We start from the raw sequence: 21,906 nt of genomic DNA, 5'->3' as shown, positions 1-21,906 counted from the left end.
ACGACACATTTCATACTAATGTCAAACAATGAGAAAATGTGATGGTCATGCGTCTGGGTAATGGTTTTCACATTGGCTGTATAATGTATATTGAGGTGAAGGGTTTATAGGCTTGGGGGGGCGGGGCGGTTATAGCTGGATGCATGTCTGCCATATATAACCTGGTTATTACAGCCAGCGGTGCAGGCATAAAGAAACTGGCTCCCTTCCCATTTCATGCAGTGCACATGGGACACCCCCATCAACGTTCCTATGGGCTCTTCTATAGGGGGTGCCACGGTGCGGGGAAATCAAAGAGCATCATTTACGTGTAAATGCTTTACAGGAAAAACAGAAAGCAAAACAGCTATGCCATTAACCTCGGTGTTAAAACAATGGGGTTATTTCTGCTGATAACGAGGAGATTATGAGGCTAGTCTAAGTGTTTGATTATCTGTCTCCAGTGTGGTCCTGTCTCCCAGCTGGGAGGTATAATTAGCCTGATAGAGTTGAGAGCTCTAACTCCAGACCGACACACACGGTTGCCTGCCTGCTGTAATCGGAGGGATGGATGTCAGTCCAGATGTCTGGGCCATTACAGACGTGGCTGATTACACTGTGCTGAGAGACAGGGATTAGGGAGGATGCCGTGCGTCACCTTCTCCGTCTCCTGGGTCTTGTTGTCGAAGATGAAGGAGATGCAGCTCCTCACCACCTCCAGCCTGCGAGCGCTGTTGAACACTGAGCCCATCTTCCCCATGATGGACACTGCACAGATGAGGGCTGAGCAGGTTAGGAATACAAGAGTGGTAGAAATACTAGCTATGCTAGTACAGACGCCATTCAATACTCAACAACTAAGTGCTTACAGCTATTAACACATTATAAACAGACTCCTGCCAAGCCATTTGTCTCACACAGGAGCAGACAGAGTAGAGCTGATGTTTGTGTCTCACGTACCCACGGGAGGGCCGGCGGGCACCACACACTTCCTCTCTGAGCGGGTGGTGGTAGTGATGGCAGTGGCGCTGGGATGCTTGGCCAGGCCCTCCGCCAGCAGCCGCTCCACCTTCTCATCGTCCAACAGGGGGAAGGGTATCACATGCACCCGCAGGTGGGAGCCCTCTGTGGGCCGAGGCACTTTCTGGAACGCCATGTGGGGGTTGGGATTCTCCTGTAATGGACCATTCAATAATAAAACATACAGACAAGCACAACACTATCAACATCTGTGACGGCCATAGGACATGCTAGAACACTAAAGAGTACAGAAAGTGCCTAATGTGAACACTATAGCATACAGGCCCAGAGGCTGAGTGATGTTAACTCACGTTTTTGTACAGTTGGTCAGAGAGTTCCCTCATGTGCTTCTGCAGCTTGGCAGGGCTGGCCGCCCCCTCTTTAAAGCGCTCCATGTCAAAGGCCACCAGCTACAGAACCAACAACAAGTCAGTCAAACTGTTCCCAAACGATACAATCTCTCGACAAGCCCAGCTTCACACACACACAACAGTGAAATTAGAAAAACTGTTGCCAAATCAGACTAGAGCTGCAAAACATGCAGTCTGGTTACAGTAGCCATGCCCGACAGTACCTCATCAAAGAGATCACAGGCTCTGTAAGGCGGACCCCTCTCGGACACGAAGCCAGCGAAGGCCATGCCATCCAGAACCTTGGTCAGGAAGTCATTCTCGATCAGGCCTCTCTGGCCCAGGAAGGCAGTCTGTAGGGGGACAGGGTCAAAGGTTAAATAATGGTAGGTACATAAAGATGTACGTTTAGGACTAACAGCTTTACTTAACTTTTCTGAGGAGCTTCTCTTTTCTTTATTATTATAATTTTCTTATCACAATGAACCCAGTCACAAAAGTGAAACAAATGACTGAAGATGACTATATGCAAAGAAAAGCAAGCTTTATCTGCTGAATTAGGCCTGTGATTCGTGCTAGTGGGTGAAAGAGATAGAAAATTGGGGGCAGTTTTTCTGGACTCCCCAGTCATCGCCTCTCCGATAAAAAAAAGCGCAGAGTTTCTGTAGATTTGTGATGAAGTCCTGGCCCATAATCTGAGCCATGTGGGGTACTTTGAGGGGGACGTGCTGAGAGGTTACCACGGAGACGCCGCAGACACAAACAAATACAAACCCGCCGATTTTTTTACATTTTAATTTGATACATTTCATATGTCTCATCGCGAGGCCATTGGCCAAGGCTGACAGCACATAACACAAACAAGCAGATAGCATGGTGAAGAGTCATACGGTCAGTCACTAAAGCGCATCAAAAGAACACACACATGCTGAAACAAAACACCTCCAAACAGCTTTATCAGACAGGATAAGACAGGTTAGGAGAGAATCCTCTTGTTCTTGGATTCTCTCCAAACATTATTTTACAGGTTGAGAGAACATGGGATAAACGTCAGCCTATCAAATGTTAATGGGGACAAACAAATTGAATAAGAAAGGTAACCACCTTCATTGCAGTGATCAGTGAAATGTGGTATTTTCCTGGGATTACAACAGCATGGGTGACGAACGTGCGTCATAATCAGGAGACACATTGAGGGTGTGATGGAGCACATGCCTTCAGTTGGCAATAGGATTTTTGACCCACCCAGATTGAGTTGAACAGAAGTGCGTTGATCTCACCTTGTGAAAGTGGATAACAGGTTCGGAATGGATGCGGATAAGTTGCAGGCAGGACCTGTAGCCCTGGAAGAGTTGTGCAAACAGCCTGAGGAACACGGCTCGCACCTCCTTATCCTGAAAACACAAGAGGGGAGCGTCACCTCACAAACATGCCATGAATACCACCTTGTTAATTCAGTTCACATCTTAACGTGATTATTCAACCATCTGAAGAAATGGAAAACCCCACAAAAGTTCACATTTTTGTGCTATTCATAGGTCGGACAAGAGACGAGCGTGCTATAGGAGATATCTCAGAGCAGTGGTGTCCTCCTCATATCACAAACACATGATGTTCTGGGAAAAGGCTCCATCTATTACAATGAGACATGGCCAGGGGTTAAGGTTGAAGGACACTGTGTTCACTGGAATGATGGGCCTTACCAACAGTTTGAGGTTGGAGGGGGCTGTGCGAGGGGGTGGGAAGGCATTGTCAGCTATCTCCAGATCAGGATGCAAAACCTGAAAATAATAAAAATGCCTCTTAGTCTTGACTTATTATTTTGTTCGTTCCCAAGTACACTTTTATTGTTCAGATTACATAAACAAATACCCATTACAAGAACTAGACAAGTTACATAAGGACATTCTACAGCTGTTTGCAACAAACCACATTCTCATTATGATCTAATGTGAAATATCTAATGGGGATCTGTGATTTACAAGGGTGAGCATTCAGCCTTTACAGACAGAGGCTGTGGTGTGTAACAGGTACATACCAGAGACAGGGCAGTGTGTAACAGGTACATACCAGAGACAGGGCAGTGTGTAACAGGTACATACCAGAGACAGGGCAGTGTGTAACAGGTACATACCAGAGACAGGGCAGTGTGTAACAGGTACATACCAGAGACAGGGCAGTGTGTAACAGGTACATACCAGAGACAGGGCAGTGTGTGACAGGTACGTACCAGAGACAGGGCAGTCTGTGTAGTGTGTAACAGGTACGTACCAGAGACAGGGCAGTGTGTAACAGGTACGTGTACCAGAGACAGGGCAGTGTGTAACCAGAGACAGGTCAGTCTGTGTAGTGTGTAACAGGTACGTACCAGAGACAGGGCAGTGTGTAACAGGTACGTACCAGAGACAGGGCAGTGTGTAACAGGTACGTACCAGAGACAGGGCAGTGTGTAACAGGTACGTACCAGAGACAGGGCAGTGTGTAACAGGTACGTACCAGAGACAGGGCAGTGTGTAACAGGTACGTACCAGAGACATGGCAGTATGTAACAGGTACGTACCAGAGACATGGCAGTGTGTAACAGGTACGTACCAGAGACAGGGCAGTGTGTAACAGGCACATACCAGAGACAGGGCAGTCTGTGTAGTGTGTAACAGGTACGTACCAGAGACATGGCAGTGTGTAACAGGTACGTACCAGAGACAGGGCAGTGTGTAACAGGTACGTACCAGAGACAGGGCAGTGTGTAACAGGTACGTACCAGAGACAGGGCAGTGTGTAACAGGTACGTACCAGAGACAGGGCAGTGTGTAACAGGTACGTACCAGAGACAGGGCAGTGTGTAACAGGTACGTACCAGAGACAGGGCAGTGTGTAACAGGTACGTACCAGAGACAGGGCAGTGTGTAACAGGTACGTACCAGAGACAGGGCAGTGTGTAACAGGTACATACCAGAGACAGGGCAGTGTGTAACAGGTACATACCAGAGACAGGGCAGTCTGTGTAGTGTGTAGCAGGGATGTACCAGAGACAGGGCAGTCTGTGTAGTGTGTAACAGGTATGTACCAGAGACAGGGCAGTCTGTGTAGTGTGTAACAGGTATTTACCAGAGACAGGGCAGTCTGTGTAGTGTGTAACAGGTACATACGTACCAAAGACAGGGCAGTCTCTGTAGTGTGTAACAGGTATTTACCAGAGACAGGGCAGTCTGTGTAGTGTGTAACAGGTACGTACGTACCAAAGACAGGGCAGTCTCTGTAGTGTGTAACAGGTACGTACTTACCAGAGACAGGGCAGTCTAGGGTAGTGTGTAACAGGTACCTACTTACCAGAGACAGGGCAGTCTGTGTAGTGTGTAACAGTGGTTCAGGGAGCTGGGACAGGTGGATGCACTCTGGAATCTTTATGGTTCCTCCATCCAGATCAGCTATGATAACGTCCAACTGTAAGACAGACAATACACATCACTAAACAATCCTTTCGAATTAGTTAGATTCCTATTTTAGCTGCACATTCTACATTACTATGGCAGAGCGTATAAGACAAACTAAGGCCGAAACCTGCCAAAACAGGCTCTTGGCCAACACAGTGGAGGAGTCACAACTCCCTGAAACTAAGGGACTCAGGAGGCCGCATCAATCGGCACTTCACAGTATAAGGAATGTCAGCTCAACATAACATTTCCTTAAAATGTACAATGACTCATATATATATATATATATATATATATATACAGTGGGGCAATAAAGTATTTAGTCAGCCACCAATTGTGCAACTTCTCCCACTTAAAAAGATCAACTATAACAGACAAAATGAGAAGAAAAAAATCCAGAAAATCACATTGTAGGATTTTTAATGAATTTATTTGCAAATTATGGTGGAAAATAAGTATTTGGTCACCTACAAACAAGCAAGATTTCTGGCTCTCACAGACCTGTAACTTCTTCTTTAAGAGGCTCCTCTGTCCTCCACTCGTTACCTGTATTAATGGCACCTGTTTGAACTTGTTATCAGTATAAAAGACACCTGTCCACAACCTCAAACAGTCACACTCCAAACTCCACTATGGCCAAGACCAAAGAGCTGTCAAAGGACACCAGAAACCAAATTGTAGACCTGCACCAGGCTGGGAAGACTGAATCTGCAATAGGTAAGCAGCTTGGTTTGAAGAAATCAACTGTGGGAGCAATTATTAGGAAATGGAAGACATACAAGACCACTGATAATCTCCCTCGATCTGGGGCTCCACGCAAGATCTCACCCCGTGGGGTCAAAATGATCACAAGAACGGTGAGCAAAAATCCCAGAACCACACGGGGGGACCTAGTGAATGACCTGCAGAGAGCTGGGACCAAAGTAACAAAGCCTACCATCAGTAACACACTACGCCGCCAGGGACTCAAATCCTGCAGTGCCAGACGTGTCCCCCTGCTTAAGCCAGTACATGTCCAGGCCCGTCTGAAGTTTGCTAGAGAGCATTTGGATGATCCAGAAGAAGATTGGGAGAATGTCATATGGTCAGATGAAACCAAAATAGAACTTTTTGGTAAAAACTCAACTCGTGTTTGGAGGACAAAGAATGCTGAGTTGCATCCAAAGAACACCATACCTACTGTGAAGCATGGGGGTGGAAACATCATGCTTTGGGGCTGCTTTTCTGCAAAGGGACCAGGACGACTGATCCGTGTAAAGGAAAGAATGAATGGGGCCATGTATCGTGAGATTTTGAGTGAAAACCTCCTTCCATCAGCAAGGGCATTGAAGATGAAACATGGCTGGGTCTTTCAGCATGACAATGATCCCAAACACACCGCCCGGGCAACGAAGGAGTGGCTTCGTAAGAAGCATTTCAAGGTCCTGGAGTGGCCTAACCAGTCTCCAGATCTCAACCCCATAGAAAATCTTTGGAGGGAGTTGAAAGTCCGTGTTGCCCAGCAACAGCCCCAAAACATCACTGCTCTAGAGATCTGCATGGAGGAATGGGCCAAAATACCAGCAACAGTGTGTGAAAACCTTGTGAAGACTTACAGAAAACGTTTGACCTCTGTCATTGTTATATACCCTTTGTTGGCAAAGTATTGAGATAAACTTTTGTTATTGACCAAATACTTATTTTCCACCATAATTTGCAAATAAATTCATAAAAAATCCTACAATGTGATTTTCTGGATTTTTCCCCCTCATTTGTCTGTCATAGTTGAAGTGTACCTATGATGAAAATTACAGGCCTCTCTCATCTTTTTAAGTGGGAGAACTTGCACAATTGGTGGCTGACTAAATACTTTTTTGCCCCACTGTATATAAATAATAAGGCTCCATGATTCATAGGCAGCTGGCTACACTGTATTGAATCAGGGTCAGAGGTGGTTCATGTCTGGAGAAGGTGCTAAAGATCACTCACCAGTTCTTGGATCTCGCTCTGGAACATGGAGTGGACCCCGATGATGAAGGGGGTGGGTGAGCTCAGCACCTCTAGCAGCCGTGACGGCAGGATGGGGATGTATGGGTAACTGAGTTTCAAACAGGAGACGACAGTGAGGAAACACACCATTTGCCAGGTCAAATTCTACATCAATGTGTGGTACTCAGTAAACCAGAGAATACTCTTTCAAGTACATTTACAGTCATTTAGCAGACACTCTTATCCAGAGCAACTTACAGGAAGTGTATTCATCTTAAAGACATATGAGAACAGATAACCAAGACCACTTTGGAAAGTTATTCTGTTTCGTCACAAAATGTCAGAAAGTCAGATGGCAACGCAATCAACATGAACATCTTAATACGTTTGAACTTTCAATGGACTCATAATCAAAGCCCAGCCTAAGTAACACTTTTATTGAGAAACAAACAAATAACGATAATAAGAAAGATTATCATTCAAGTCACACTTGGTGCAAGGCAAGTCATGTCAATAGCCGAGGTGTAATGGGGACTGATGGGGGAATGTGGAGACCGACGGGCCAATCACGTACCTGTATTTGAGGGGGAACATGAGTGCCTCCAGGGCACGCGACGCCTCCCCTAGTCTCTGGTAGCTCGTAGAATGGAACAAAACCTTGTGTTCGGTCAGAACCGCACAGAAAAGACTCAGAACATTCTGGATTCCTGGCAGAAGAAAGTAGAGAGAATGTGTAATTAATGAGGTATTCGTTTGGACAAATGATAAAAAACATACTGTTGGGGGTAGATTTTATTTCTAAACTGAGCAAACAATACTCAGAGAAAATTATATTTCTTTGGGGTGATAGAATGTGGTGTTTTCAATCATGTGTGACTAGTTTGTTGAAATTATTGGAGGAAAGACCTGTTTTGCAGAGACATATTGTATGAAAACCAAAGTACTGTACACGTATCACAATATTTTGAAAACCTCTCCCTCCCTTTACTGACAGTATATTAGACACTAGAGGTCGACCGATTAATTAGGGCTGATTTCAAGTTTTCATAACAATCGAAAATCGGTATTTTTGGGCGCCGATTTGCCGATTTTATTTTTTAAAATATTTTTTTTTATACCTTTATTTAACTAGGCAAGTCAGTTAAGAACACATTCTTATTTTCAAGGACGGCCTAGGAACGGTGGGGCAGAACGACAGATTTTCACCTAACTAGTCCAACGCAATAACGACCTGCCTCTCTCTCGTTGCACTCCACAAGGAGACTGCCTGTTACGCGAATGCAGTAAGCCAAGGTAAGTTGCTAGCTAGCATTAAACTTATCTTATAAAAAACAATCAATCATAATCACTAGTTAAGTACACATGGTTGATGATATTACTAGATAGTATCTAGCGTGTCTTGCGTTGCATATAATCTGACTGAACATACAAGCATACAAGTATCTGACTGAGCGGTGGTAGGCAGAAGCAGGCGCGTAAACATTCATTCAAACAGCACTTTCGTGCGTTTTGCCAGCAGCTCTTCGTTGTGCATCAAGCATTGCGCTGTTTATGACTTCAAGCCTATCAACTCCCGAGATGAGGCTGGTGTAACCGAAGTGAAATGGCTAGCTAGTTAGCGCGCGCTAATAGCGTTTCAAACGTCACTCGCTCTGAGCCTTCTAGTAGTTGTTCCCCTTGCCCTGCATGGGTAACGCTGCTTCGATGGTGGCTGTTGTCGTTGTGTTGCTGGTTCGAACCCAGGGAGGAGCGAGGAGAGGGACGGAAGCTATACTGTTACACTGGCAATACTAAAGTGCCTATAAGAACATATAATAGTCAAAGGTTAATGAAATACAAATGGTATTGAGGGAAATAGTCCTATAATTCCTATAATAACTACAACCTGAAACTTCTTACCTGGGAATATTGAAGACTCATGTTAAAAGGAACCACCAGCTTTCATATGTTCTCATGTTCTGAGCAAGGAACTGAAACGTTAGCTTTCTTACATAGCACATATTGCACTTTTACTTTCTTCTCCAACACTTTGTTTTTGCATTATTTAAACCAAATTGAACATGTTTCATTATTTACTTGAGGCTAAATTGATTTTATTGATGTATTATATTAAGTTAAAATAAGTGTTCATTCAGTATTGTTGTAATTGTCATTATTACAAATACATAAAAAAAATATTTAAAAAATAAAATAAAAAAAATCGACCGAATAATCGGTATCGAAAAATCATAATCGGTCGACCTCTATTAGACACTATTACATTCTGACTTATAACGAACAAACGGCTGAGAAAACAATGTTATTCTTTGCCCACAGTGAAAACAGGTGGATAAACAATGCAATTTCAGCTACCAAACAGTAGTGTATAAACTCAGCAAAAAAAGAAACATCCCTTTTTCAGGACCCTGTCTTTCAAAGATAATTCGTAAAAATCCAAATAACTTCACAGATCTTCATTTTTAAAGGGTTTAGACACTGTTTCCCATGCTTGTTCAATGAACCATAAACAATTAATGAACATGCACCTGTGGAATGGTCGTTAAGACACTAACAGCTTACAGACGGTAGGCAATTAAGGTCACAGTAATGAAAACTTAGGACACTAAACAGGCCTTTCTACTGACTAAAAAACACCAAAAGAAAGATGCCCAGGGTCCCTGCTCATCTGCGTGAACGTGCCTAAGGCAGGCTGCAAGGAGGCATGAGGACTGCAGATGTGGCCAGGGCAATAAATTGCAATGTCTGTACTGTGAGACGCCTAAGACAGCGCTACAGGGAGACAGGAAGGACAGCTGATCGTCCTCGCAGTGGCAGACCACGTGTAACAACACCTGCACAGGATCGGTACATCTGAACATCACACCTGCGGGACAAGTACAGGATGACAACAACTGCCCGAGTTACACCAGGAACGCACAATCCCTCCATCAGTGCTCAGACTGTCCGCAATAGGCTGAGAGAGGCTGGACTGAGGGCTTGTAGGCCTGTTGTAAGGCAGGTCCTTACCAGACATCACCGGCAACAACGTCACCTATGGGCACAAACCCAACGTCGCTGGACCAGACAGGACTGGCAAAAAGTGCTCTTCACTGACGAGTCAAGGTTTTGTATCACCAGGGGTGATGGTCGGATTCGCGTTTATCGTTGAAGGAATGAGCGTTACACCGAGGCCTGTACTATGGAGCGGGATCGATTTGGAGGTGGAGGGTCTGTCATGGTCTGGGGCGGTGTGTCACAGCATCATCGGACTGAGCTTGTTGTCATTGCAGGCAATCTCAACGCTGTGCGTTACAGGGAAGACATCCTCCCCCCTCATGTGGTACCCTTCCTGCAGGCTCATCCTGACATGACCTTCCAGCATGACAATGCCACCAGCCATACTGCTCGTTCTGTGCGTGATTTCCTGCAAGACAGGAAGTCAGTGTTCTGCCATGGCCAGCGAAGAGCCCGGATCTCAATCCCACTGAGCACGTCTGGGACCTGTTGGATCGGAGGGTGAGGGCTAGGGCCATTCCCCCCAGAAATGTCCGGGAACTTGCAGGTGCCTTGGTGGAAGAGTGGGGTAACATCTCACAGCAAGAACTGGCAAATCTGGTGCAGTCCATGAGGAGATGCACTGCAGTACTTAATGCAGCTGGTGGCCACAGCAGATACTGACTGTTACTTTTGATTTTGACCCCCCCCCCTTTGTTCAGGGACACATTATTCAATTTCTGTTGGTCACATGTCTGTGGAACTTGTTCAGTTTATGTCTCAGTTGTTGAATCTTGTTATGTTCATACAAATATTTACACATGTTAAGTTTGCTGAAAAAAAACGCAGTTGACAGTGAGAGGCAGTTTCTTTTTCTGCTGAGTTTATTATACACTGAGTGTACAAAACATTAGGAACACCTGCTCTTTCCATGACAGACTGAACAGGTGAATCCAGGTGAAGCTATGGTCCCTTATTGATGTCACTTGTTAAACCCACTTCAATCTGTGTAGATGAAGGGAAGTAGACAGTATAAAGAAGGATGTTTAAACCTTGAGACACAGAGATTGTGTATGCGTGCCATTCAGAGGGTGAATGAGCAAGACAAAATATTTAAGTGCCTTTGAGCGGGGTATGGTAGTAGGTGCCAGGTGCACTGGTTTGAGTGTGTTAGAACTGCAATGCTGCTGGGTTGTTTAAGCTCAACAGTTTCCCGTGTGTATCAAGAATGGTCCATCACCCAAAGAATATCCAGCCAACTTGACAACTGTGGGAAGCATTGGAGTCAACATGGGCCAGCATCCCTGTGGAACACTTTCAACACCTTGTGGAGTCAATGCCCTGACAAATGGAGGCTGTTCTGAGGGGCAAAAGGGTGTTCCTAATGTTTTGCACACACAGTGTATATCATTAATGATAAGAAAAATACAATCTCAAAAATAGCCAGAGGAAATGACACGCTATGAGACGATATAAATAATATGTCAAATACCAATATGACATTCCAGTCAAATTCTCAAGTTTACAGTTCCTGTTATTGTTTCCTATCAACATAGTGGTAGACCCATCCATCACACAATACAGAGATAAAGACATAGGCACACTGGCAGACATATCTGCAGTCCGCAACAAACTGAGGTCACTGATTCTGTGTCTGCCTCCAGCTCAGATAGACCCTGATAAACAGGAATCGGAACATGAAAAATTGTCTGTTCCGTTGTTGACTGTATACCTGGATCTCTCAAAGCGACATATAATGTAACCAGCCTATGTCACCTCAACGTGACTTCCTGTGTGGAAGTGTATAGGTCTGAGGTGACTAATCTGGCATTTTTGCACTTGGCAGCCAATTAGGTTTCACAATGGCCTCCTGAGGTAAGCAGCCTGGCTTGTTTAGTGTCCTTGAGGTGTTTACATATCTATGGGAAACAGCAACACATTTCCGACCCTAAATAACAAGAGACAGACCGGGCCAAGACAAAGGCAGCAACAACAAACAGCCCAGCAGCCTGTCCAGGGCCTGTCCATTCTATCCCCTTGGGGGCCACACTTCCTGAGCAGTGTGACATGTTGGACGGACATTCCTCTGGGATGACCTCTGGACACAGTGATGCGTAGACATGCTACACGTATATGCACCACACCACCCACTAGGTCTGGGCCTTTCCCCCAGGTTTTGTTTGGTCATAAGGTGGACTGAATAACTTAGTACCTGACAGGCTGGGAGAGAGACAAAGTCCATCACACAGGGGTGGGGGTGTGTGTGCAATGTAGCCTACTGTAAGTTGTACTGTATTTCATGTTATAACTCAAATCTGTGTTTAATCATTTGTTCTTACAGATTTGACTGACGGTCATGATGAATCACATGGATTTAGCATGTTACACTAAACATATGACTTTAAATAGACCCTCCAAGCAGAGGAGAAAAAGAGGACACAGACCAGCCAACATGGAGAGCAAATCTGTTGCTGATTCATGGAATAGATTCATGGCAGTATGAGAGATTATAAATAATGGGAGAATATGTTTTGACATATGATCCGACCTTGGGCTGTGCAGCGGTTGCATCGTCACGATACTCAAACACGCGCAGTTTTTCCCCTATAATTTTTTCCCGGCAGCAAAGGTAGAACGAATGTGAGAAGGTCACTTCTGGTGACATTTTGAAAGGACATTCTACCCCCCAAAAATGAGGAAAATAAAACATGTAAATGTCGACCACATCTGAAATAACCTTCAGCTCAACTGATGCAGCATAGCGGCTTTAAAGCCCTCATGCAGTCTTTGTAAAAAAAAAAAAATCTATCAATCACCACTGTATGTCTAATAAATCACTGTTTTTACTTAATAACCCCAAAATATATTTATACGTTTTATCCCTGAGGCTCCTTTGGCCCTTGGTCTGATCGTGTGGACGTAGGAAACAAATTTGACGATACTGTATTTACATACACAGCCCTGATTGGGCTGATAGGATGGCCTAGACTCTCGAGCCCAGCCCCTTACCTCGACGAACAGTCATTGGTCTCTTATAATCAGATCACATTGTGATGTAATCATGTGGACCAAAAGTTCCACCTGAAGACGCTGAAATTCCAGGAATATTAACACCCCAAACAACTCGTACACAAAAGGCCATTATCATAATTTTCACAATTTCAGAGTGTTATTTCGACCTCAGTGTGGAAATATATATATTTAAAAAAGGATAATTACATTTTTAACTGCACTGCCCCTTTAAATGAATAGGCTGAAGCATGGGGTTGTCCATCTGCATTTACTTAATTGACAAATCTCAAGACTCTAAATGCATCCAACGCTACTTGGTACAAATAAACGTTGTAACTAATCACACCGATCTTAAAATTGCGTCTCGGCAGAGATAAAATCAAAAAACGTGGCGGCAACAAATTAACAGCAGCGGCCTGCCCCTGCTATATTATTATAGGGGAAACACTGATTCTGCACTCAGAACATACTCTCAGCCTGCATTGTATAACAACAGTGATGGATGGGAGATGCAAGGTGCTTCGCTTACACGAGACGCATGATCTGGAATGCCTATCCTTCATATGATATCATGCAGTACTGATCAGTTCTTACAGGACATCGGTCACGTCACCTGTAGCCCAAGAACATGACAGAGAGCATCTCTTAAGAGTTACATGCAGTCCTATACAAGTAAGCAAACAGCAGTGGCGTGAGGTGCCCAGGCCTCTCTGTCTGCCCATCATCTTCATCGGTCAGGGACAGGGGCCATGTTCAGATCCAGCATAGAGGGGAATGGACACACTACTGTACACATCACAAACACACAGAGACATTCCTCCTGATGGTTGGACTGAGCTGCACAATAACAAGCCCCATGTCCTCCTGTGACTCCAAAAACAGCTGTCTAGACCTGAGGAGTCTATCCTCTATCAAACTCCGGGTAAATTCAAAACTTTGGAATGTCAAATTTAGAGAGAGACGTATGAATTGGGTCCGTTTTATTAGCTTTGTGGACTGTTCCTGGATAACATGTGCAGTTATTTGGTAACAAAAACAAAGAAGGTGAGGACTGACACAAACCATGGCTGAGGATAATGTCAAGGTACAGGCCATCTCTGTGTGTATCCAGATTGGCTACAAACACATGACTTGAACCTGATAATTTGTGTATCGGTAAAGTACCCCCCCATGTGCACGTCCACTGCTCGCTGTCAAATTAAACACAAAGGAGCATGCAAACTATTATTGAATTCCTCAAGGGGTTCAGGGCCTAATGCTTACAAGAAACATAATCCATTTAGTTTTGTAACACATTCTTCTAATCACACTAAATGAGGGCTTATTTTCCATTACAAATAAAAAGCGTCAGAAAAATTGGATTGGATTTCACTTATTTACTAACTCGCCCCCAACATCAGCCCCTGGAATGTAGACTTGACTGCTGCAGTGATTTGTGTGTATTAAAACCACATACTTGAGTCCAGTGTATGCACGAATGCAGTGAGCAGGAATTTGGGACAATATAAGGTCATAACCACGTGAAGCCACTAAACCACAGCAAAGCTACATCATGTGTACAAGAATGCAAAACAGACAAAGCAAATCCTAGTAAAGGAGTATACATACAGTGCCTTGAGAAAGTATTTACACCCCTTGAATTTTTCCACATTTTGATGATACAAAGTGGGATTAAACTGGATTTAACTATGAGTCTATTATTTTCAAAATTCTTCAAGCTCTGTCAAATTGGTTGTTGATCATTGCTAGACAACCATTTTCACATCTTGCCATCAACTTCAAGCAGCTTTAAGTCAAAACTAACTCACGGTCTTCTTGGTAAGCAAATCCAGTGCATAGTTGGCCTTGTGTTTTAGGTTATTGTCCTGCTGAAAGGTTAATTCATCTCTCAAAGTCTGGTGGAAAGCACACTGAACCAGGTTTTCCTCTAGGATTTTGCCTATGCTTTAGCTCCATTACGGAAAAAAAATTACTGTGAAAATCTCCCCAGTCCTTAACAATTGCAAGCATACCCATAACATGATGCAGCCACCACCATGTTTGAAAATATGGAAAGTGTTACTCAGTAATGTGTTGCATTGGATTTGCCTCAAACATAACACTTTGCGTTCAGGACAAAATGTAATTGCTTTGCCACATTTTTTGCAGTATTACTGTTGTGCCTTATTGGAAACAGGATGCATATGTTTTGGTATATATTTACTCTGTACAGGCTTCCTTCTTTTCACTTTGTCAATTAGGTTGGTATTGTGGAGTAACTACAATGTTGTTGATCAATCCTCAGTTTCCTCCTATCACAGCCATTAAACTCTTAACTGTTTTAAAGTCACCGTTGGCCTCATGGTGAAATCCCGTAACGATTTCCTTCCTCTCCGGCAACTGAGGAAGGACGCCTGTATCTTTGTAGTTACTGGGTGCATTGACTGACACCCCATCCAAAGTGTAATTAATAAAATCACCATGCTCAAAGGGATATTCAATGTATTCAATGTTTTTATTTTTACCAATCTACCAGTAGGTGCCCTTCTTTGCAAGGCATTGGAAAACCTCCCTGGTCTTTGTGGTTGAATCTGTGTTTGAAATGTACTGCTCGACTGAGGGACCTCCACAACAAAATGTGGAAAAAGGCAAGGGGTGTGAATACTTTCTGAAGGCACTGTATATGTTCATTTGTACAGCATTAACCCAACTGCTTAGTGGCTATTCAATTTGAGAGTTTCAAATTGTGATTTGGACAGATGCTTTATTCATAACCATGTGATCATCCGCATAGTAACTCTAAACCTCTTAATGTTGGAGTTGAACCTAAAAAAGTTTAATACCATCAAGGATCAATACCGGATAACCTGTCATACAACTAAGCTACTTACTAAAATAAACAAAGAAAACGATGCAAACAATATGATTAAGAGGGATGTTCCTAAAATCTGGCACTACACTTCGTATTCAGCTGTCAGGTTATTTGAGCCGACCCGCGTAAGCATGTTACCAGGAAACATAAGCTAAATTACAATGTGAGCTGTGTATACTGTGACTGTACGTGACCAACAGGCAGAGCAGCATAGAGCTACTGTACTGCAACTAAGTAGACCCGATGCAGACCAGACTGTAAATAACGGAAGAAACATGATGGTGCCATAAAGTGGAGTCGAGTTCATGGAATCTGGGTGTGACTGGTTGTACTGTAGTGTAGTAATGAGGAAGCAGAAGCCCAGTGACATACCAAGTTGCTGGAAGAGCAGGGCCACACTCTTGCATGTAACAGGCAGGTTGTCATTCAGAGGGGTTTGGATTAGCTGTCGGTCGCCAGCTCCCAGGGAAAACAGTTTCTGTGGGAAAATCACCAAAGTGAAAAGTCATAGGTTATATGAAAAACCATTGGATGGATCTATCATAGAACTAGATAAGACTGTACAACAGTTTCAGAGACAGACATTATTTTTTTTAACAGACATCAAAACATGTTTTCATGGTACTGTATATACCATTAGGAAACTGAACAAGACTGTACCTCAGTACAAGGCCAAAGGTCATATAGGCAAGGGAGAAATGACAGTACAATGGCAGTTAAGGGATCTACTGTGTGAGAGTTTTTTTGACGATCTCCCAGAAAATGAATTAAACACGTGTTGTTGAACCCGATGGACATCGCAGCTGCATGACTGAATTAGCCTTTGAATCAGTCCGGCTGCAATGGGAGAAACCTCAATGCATGTTAACCTAAATTTCACTGGCACGGCACAACGCCTCTGCAATCCAGTGTGGCTGAGGGTAGAGAAGAAAGCGTACAGTGGAAACAGTGTGTTCGCGTGAACACAATCAGTACGTCTAATTCAGCTAAACCAATGTTGAACATGATAGGGGTACAATGGTTCAATGGTACAGTGGTTCAACAAAGTTTGACTTTTGACCTGACGAAGATCCTAGTGGATTGAAACATGGTCAATGAAGGTAGCCTAGTGGTTAGAGCGGCAGGGTAGCCTAGTGGTTAGAGCGTTAGGCTAGTAACCGAAAGGTTGCAAGTTCAAATCCCCGAGCTGACAAGGTACAAATCTGTCGTTCTGCCCCTGAACAAGGCAGTTAACCCACTGTTCCTAGGCCGTCATTGAAAATAAGAGTTTGTTCTTAACTGACTTGCCTAGTTAAATAAAAAAAGGTTAAATGTAAGTCGCTCTGGATAAGAGCGTCTGCTAAATGACTTAAATGTAAAAAAGGTATTAATTGGGAACATAGCCTTTCTGTTATTTTCAACTGAGTTTGAACCAGCTAGAGAACAACTCTCTGTTCCCTGATTCATGACATTCCTTCATGTTTGACAGTCTGTTGAAGGATGAGTTTGTTCCACTCCTGAGGTTTCCAACTCATGTTGTGTCACTACAGCCTAAAGCCCTTGGCTCTGCGGGGAGTGGCGATAGTTTGAGGAGGAACACTGGCATGTGTTGGTAAATTACATCAAAAACACAAAAATTACGCTAAGGTCCATGATGTGAACTTAACCATGGGTCACATTCCTTCCCCTTTACAAACACAGATGAAATATTGTCCAGTTTTTTAAAGCCACATTGATCACCATTGTCTAGACTTTAAGGGAACAAACCAGCGTAGGGTTTTTGTTATAGGACAGCTTCAGATGTGGGTTTCAATAACCTAGTGAGATGTGAAAATTTAAAAACAGGCCCCCTACTCTGTTTTTTTCTACCCTAGCTTCACTAAGTAATGTAATCAGAAGACCAGCTAGAAAAATAAAATAGTATTATTAGGACATTCTGCGCGTGGTGGTACAGCAATCTATGGCACCATCTAGACGAGGAATGCATGATTGAATGGAAAGCAAACGCACATGGGCAAAAACATGACTTCCTTCCTCACTCACACTCTACTTGTAGGAGACTGAAACTATAATAAGCATCAGGCCGTCAGTAGGTAACCAGCACCTTGTGTGGGTCTAGCAGCAACATTAACCCAGACTGACCCCTAGTCTGGGGTGGATTCGTGCCTCTGTGGAGAGCAGGCCAGAAGGGTTGATAGATGGAGGTATTTGAGGAATTGTTTGCTTTAGTAATGCCTGCTTACCTGGGAGCCGCCAGCCACAGGAACCATGCACGTGAAGAGGTTGGAAACCAGCCCCTCCAAGGGGAACGGCAGGCTGTCGACGTACACCGTGTAGATCAGGCCCAAGCAGCCCTGGGGAGGTCAGGAGGAGACAGACACACAACCAGGTCAATCAACACACTCACATACAGATGTATCCCAAGATACATACACCCAATCACAATTTCGCGCCTAAATGGACAATTAAAGACACTGTGTTGTAATTTGTCATCTAATACAATCAGATTTATAGTATTTTATGTAATATTCCTAATGTTCAGCTGACATGTGTGGTTTAATGGCAAATAAGTGGGCAGAGCAAATCTAAAAATAAATGCTAAAATAATATTTGTGTCGGAGACATTTGAATGCCAAAGTTGAATACCGTAGTGGTCCAGTGGGGTGCCTAGGGACAGGACAGATCCGCTAAGCCCCACTCTGTTCTTAAGTGAGGGATTGGCTGGATATCCTGGCCTTGAGTACATGCAGAATTCACTCTACAAAGCCAATATGTTCATTCTACGCACACAGGATCCAACATGATGCATTCTATCAACATCATGAGACAATCGATAGCGCAGCAATTAGTGCATTGACTACTGTTTATCATGCCAAGGCTAATTAGGCAGAGAACTGTCATGAAACTCATGAATAGGACCAAGAATGTTCCTGGCCAGGTCAACTATAGATAACAAATAAACCTGCAAAAACTGAAATTACCTTTACGCATGGTCATCTGACATTTTGAAAGGAACCTATTTTAGTCAGGAATTAATCAGATGTTATCATGTTACCCGGAATATTTCAGGATAATCCAGCCTGGAGACCAGAATGAGACTTTTTGGTGCAAAGACTTGAGCGGGCTGGATCAAGCCATCCTCTTCCTCATCCTCATCTGCATCAGTGGTCTTTGTTCCCTGAAACAGCAAAACAGAAGAAGTTATTCAAATGGGAGAGTTCAACAGTGATATGGGGGTGAGTTAAGACCCTGTGCAGAGTAACCGCACGTAGCAGGCATAAAAGAAACACCTGAGCAGGGACGGGAAAAAAACTGATGCTTTTCTTCTGACCCGCTGAGGGTGGCTCTAGTGTTATCTACTCCCAGGTCAAACCACAGTGTGTACATTCTACAGTACATCACCTACTGTAGCCTATTTTTGGAAACATGCAAGTGCCACCCCCTACTCGATAATTCCGATTAATGCAGGCACAGAGTACAGTGCACACAGTACGAGTACTATTCAAAGTGATAATGCTACATTACTTATCCGTCAAAAGAACACAGTACAGAAAAAAGTCTCCTCAGGCTGACAGACACACAGTACTACGGAGGCATTTTCATGCGCAAAAACCTCAAAATCCTGTGTTTCCTCTGCAATGGGGTACAGATTTGAGTTGTAAAAAATCCTCTCCAATGTGTAGTACCCAGTAAAACAGATACTCATCACAGTTGAGGAGTTGAAAGAGCAAAGAGGATTTTCTTCAAATCACCATGGGGTTCATAAAAGATTACTAACACCAAAAAATAGATCATAAAACATTATTTTCATGGAGACCGTTTGAACGAAACCCAGGAGCTTAAGCGAGGAGGAGTGTCATTTCCCCTCCAGAGTCACATACTGACTAAAGGCCAACCGTAAATCAGCAGTGAGATGTACAGTGTAAGAAATCAAGTCAACTATGCATCAAGTCACATTACTCGGTTTACTAAAATAGTTGTGAAAACACTAATAACAGAGTATGAATAGGCTACGTCCAGTCTGGAATTTACCCATACTGCTTTCTCATCTGTTCAGTTGTTACTTCACAAAATAGGGTATTTATTTTAAAGACTACAACGTCATTACTTTGGTTCCCTGAGTTGAGGAATAATCTTTTGTGGTTTGGAGATTATTCTAAACTACGGCTACAAACCCAGAGCTGGAGGTTTGAAATTCAAAAAAAATTCAATTCAAATTTCCTTCAAAACGGAGTCACAAGATGTAATCAGTATAGAAATAGCTGTAATAAACCCCCTGAAGCCTGAATTCTAAGTATTCAACTATGTTTTTTCCCATAATAACAGAGAACCAAAGATAATTAAAGCAAAAGCTGCTCGACCTCTGACACCTCTCATCCAGTAACCACACTGGAGATAGACCTAGGCCTACCTGTAGGATATTAATAATTCAAAACCTAGCCAAAATACGACGCAGACATTTGTGTTCGAAGGACATGGCGTAATGTACCATAAATAGCAATTGAGTGATCATGTTAAACTAACAGCATATGGGCTAAGTCATTAAGGTGAATGATTTGAACAAAGATACCTCCCCACTCCTTCCCAAAGTGCTCCACTGGGACACAGAGGTCAAGTCTCAGTGGTCTCGTCTCAATCTGGTTCCAATTGTCCCATACCAGGAGCCGTCAGTCCTATCAGTTTACAGAGATAGCAGCATAGCAGCCTCACAGGGCTCATTCCTGGCTAAACCCTTTATCACATATATTCCTTCAGACAATGAAAACATGCCACAAGAGCTCTTGCATGCTCCAAGCAGGGGACACAGGATCTAAATATCCCGTCAGATGGGAAACACATTTCTACAGCATTCTAAGGATTTGGTTCAATTATCGGCAAAAATACATTTCTGCCTCTCGAATCCAATCACATAGAATAAAGCCACGCTGGTTTAAACACAACAGGGTAAGGCTCATGATAATGCCCACGTAAATAAATAAAACATTAAAAAAATGTATGCTGGCTTACACAAGGGTCTACGAAAACCATGTGTGCCCTTTTCAGTAAAATGCTTTGCAGACTAGGACCAATATACTGTACTATCCAAGTTAGGTGTATTTGACAAAACACAAGGCACCACAAACTAATGTTGTCACGATACTAACATTTCACTAACGATAAGATACCAGGCCAAGTATCACGATAGCACAGAGAATTCTGATTGGTCTTGCGTCCTGTTCACCCCGTCCCCCGATAATTCTTCCCGTTTTGTAAACGTTATGCGTATGCTACACAAAAACCTGTCACTGATATTCACACTTCTACTCAATAAAACAAATATTGAATTTAAATTCACACTGTTCACTGTCTACTGCATAGAATGGCTAAGTTGCTCATATTTGCACAGGTCTAGCTGTGATTTGGCTGGAGGAACGAGAGGAAGGAATATACATGCATAATAATCTGCATGTCATTGTGGCAGTAAGGGGAAAACACTGCATGAAACCTTTACTCTTCAGTTAACAGACAAGACACACACACACTCCCTCCCTCGCACACTCTCTCGGTCTCCCTCAAACACACACCACTCTCTCTCTTTCCCACACACATGTACACACTGCTCTCTCTGTCTCCCTCATAAAACACACACACACACACACACACCACTCTTTCCCACAAACACACTGCTCTCTCTCCCTCAAACACACACACCACAACTCGCGCTCTCCCACAAACACGTACACACCACTCTCTCTCTCTCCCACAAACACATTGCTCCACACTTTAAAAACGTTAGGCACCAAAACAGAATGTAAGGAGCACCAGAAAGAGAGATTATGAATCCTACTTTTGAAGCACATCTCATGAGTAGCAGACCCTTTTCCTTTCTTCCTGGGCCAATCAAATTTGCCTAACCTACTGTCAAGTTTACAGGTCGTTAGCTAGCTAGTTAATAGGTAATATGACTGAAAAACATTGTTATCAAAACAATAATTAGCGGCCTGGGATCAGTTTAAAACGGCCCGCGATATGGTTTGTGAAATTTTATGAAATGAGCGCAAAATAGTGCAGGAAGGAAAAAGGGTAGGTCCGGTAAGAGCCGTTTTCTTTGCTGTAAAACTGCAAACACGACTGTTACAAAGCTGTTTTTACTCTCGGTTACTGCTGCGTGACAGAGCCTATCAGACTGGCCTGTGCTCTTCGCTACTGTACATGTAACAGCAGCAGACTGATCAGGGTCTGCATCCCCCCTCGCCATCAAAGCTAAATTATATATTTTTAAACAGACGGAGGAATAGATGAGCAGGAAGAGCGGACGGAGAGGAAAGAAGCAGGTGAGTGATGGCTGGAAGGGGATGTG

The 21,906-nt window shown here is 43.5% G+C and overlaps 1 protein-coding gene across 1 annotated transcript in view; it reads right to left on the bottom strand.

The window, feature by feature from the left end:
* Positions 1-21,906, bottom strand: part of LOC120024951 (myotubularin-related protein 13-like) — a 158,388-nt gene that overhangs the window by 66,567 nt on the left and 69,915 nt on the right. Inside the window, exons 4-15 of the mRNA XM_038969338.1 lie at positions 18,622-18,744; positions 17,810-17,920; positions 15,960-16,065; positions 7,326-7,458; positions 6,752-6,860; positions 4,680-4,793; positions 3,053-3,130; positions 2,630-2,743; positions 1,574-1,702; positions 1,311-1,409; positions 940-1,153; positions 638-747 (exon numbers count right to left, since the gene is read on the bottom strand). Of these exons, the coding sequence (XP_038825266.1) occupies positions 638-747; positions 940-1,153; positions 1,311-1,409; positions 1,574-1,702; positions 2,630-2,743; positions 3,053-3,130; positions 4,680-4,793; positions 6,752-6,860; positions 7,326-7,458; positions 15,960-16,065; positions 17,810-17,920; positions 18,622-18,744 (1,440 nt within the window). The remainder of the gene's footprint in view (positions 1-637; positions 748-939; positions 1,154-1,310; positions 1,410-1,573; positions 1,703-2,629; positions 2,744-3,052; positions 3,131-4,679; positions 4,794-6,751; positions 6,861-7,325; positions 7,459-15,959; positions 16,066-17,809; positions 17,921-18,621; positions 18,745-21,906) is intronic.

The sequence above is a fragment of the Salvelinus namaycush genome, chromosome 30, assembly GCF_016432855.1.
Source record: "Salvelinus namaycush isolate Seneca chromosome 30, SaNama_1.0, whole genome shotgun sequence".
Taxonomy (NCBI): Eukaryota; Metazoa; Chordata; class Actinopteri; order Salmoniformes; family Salmonidae; genus Salvelinus; species Salvelinus namaycush.
The sequence above is the reverse complement of the archived record's forward strand: the minus strand, read 5'-3'. Positions and strand labels throughout refer to the sequence as shown.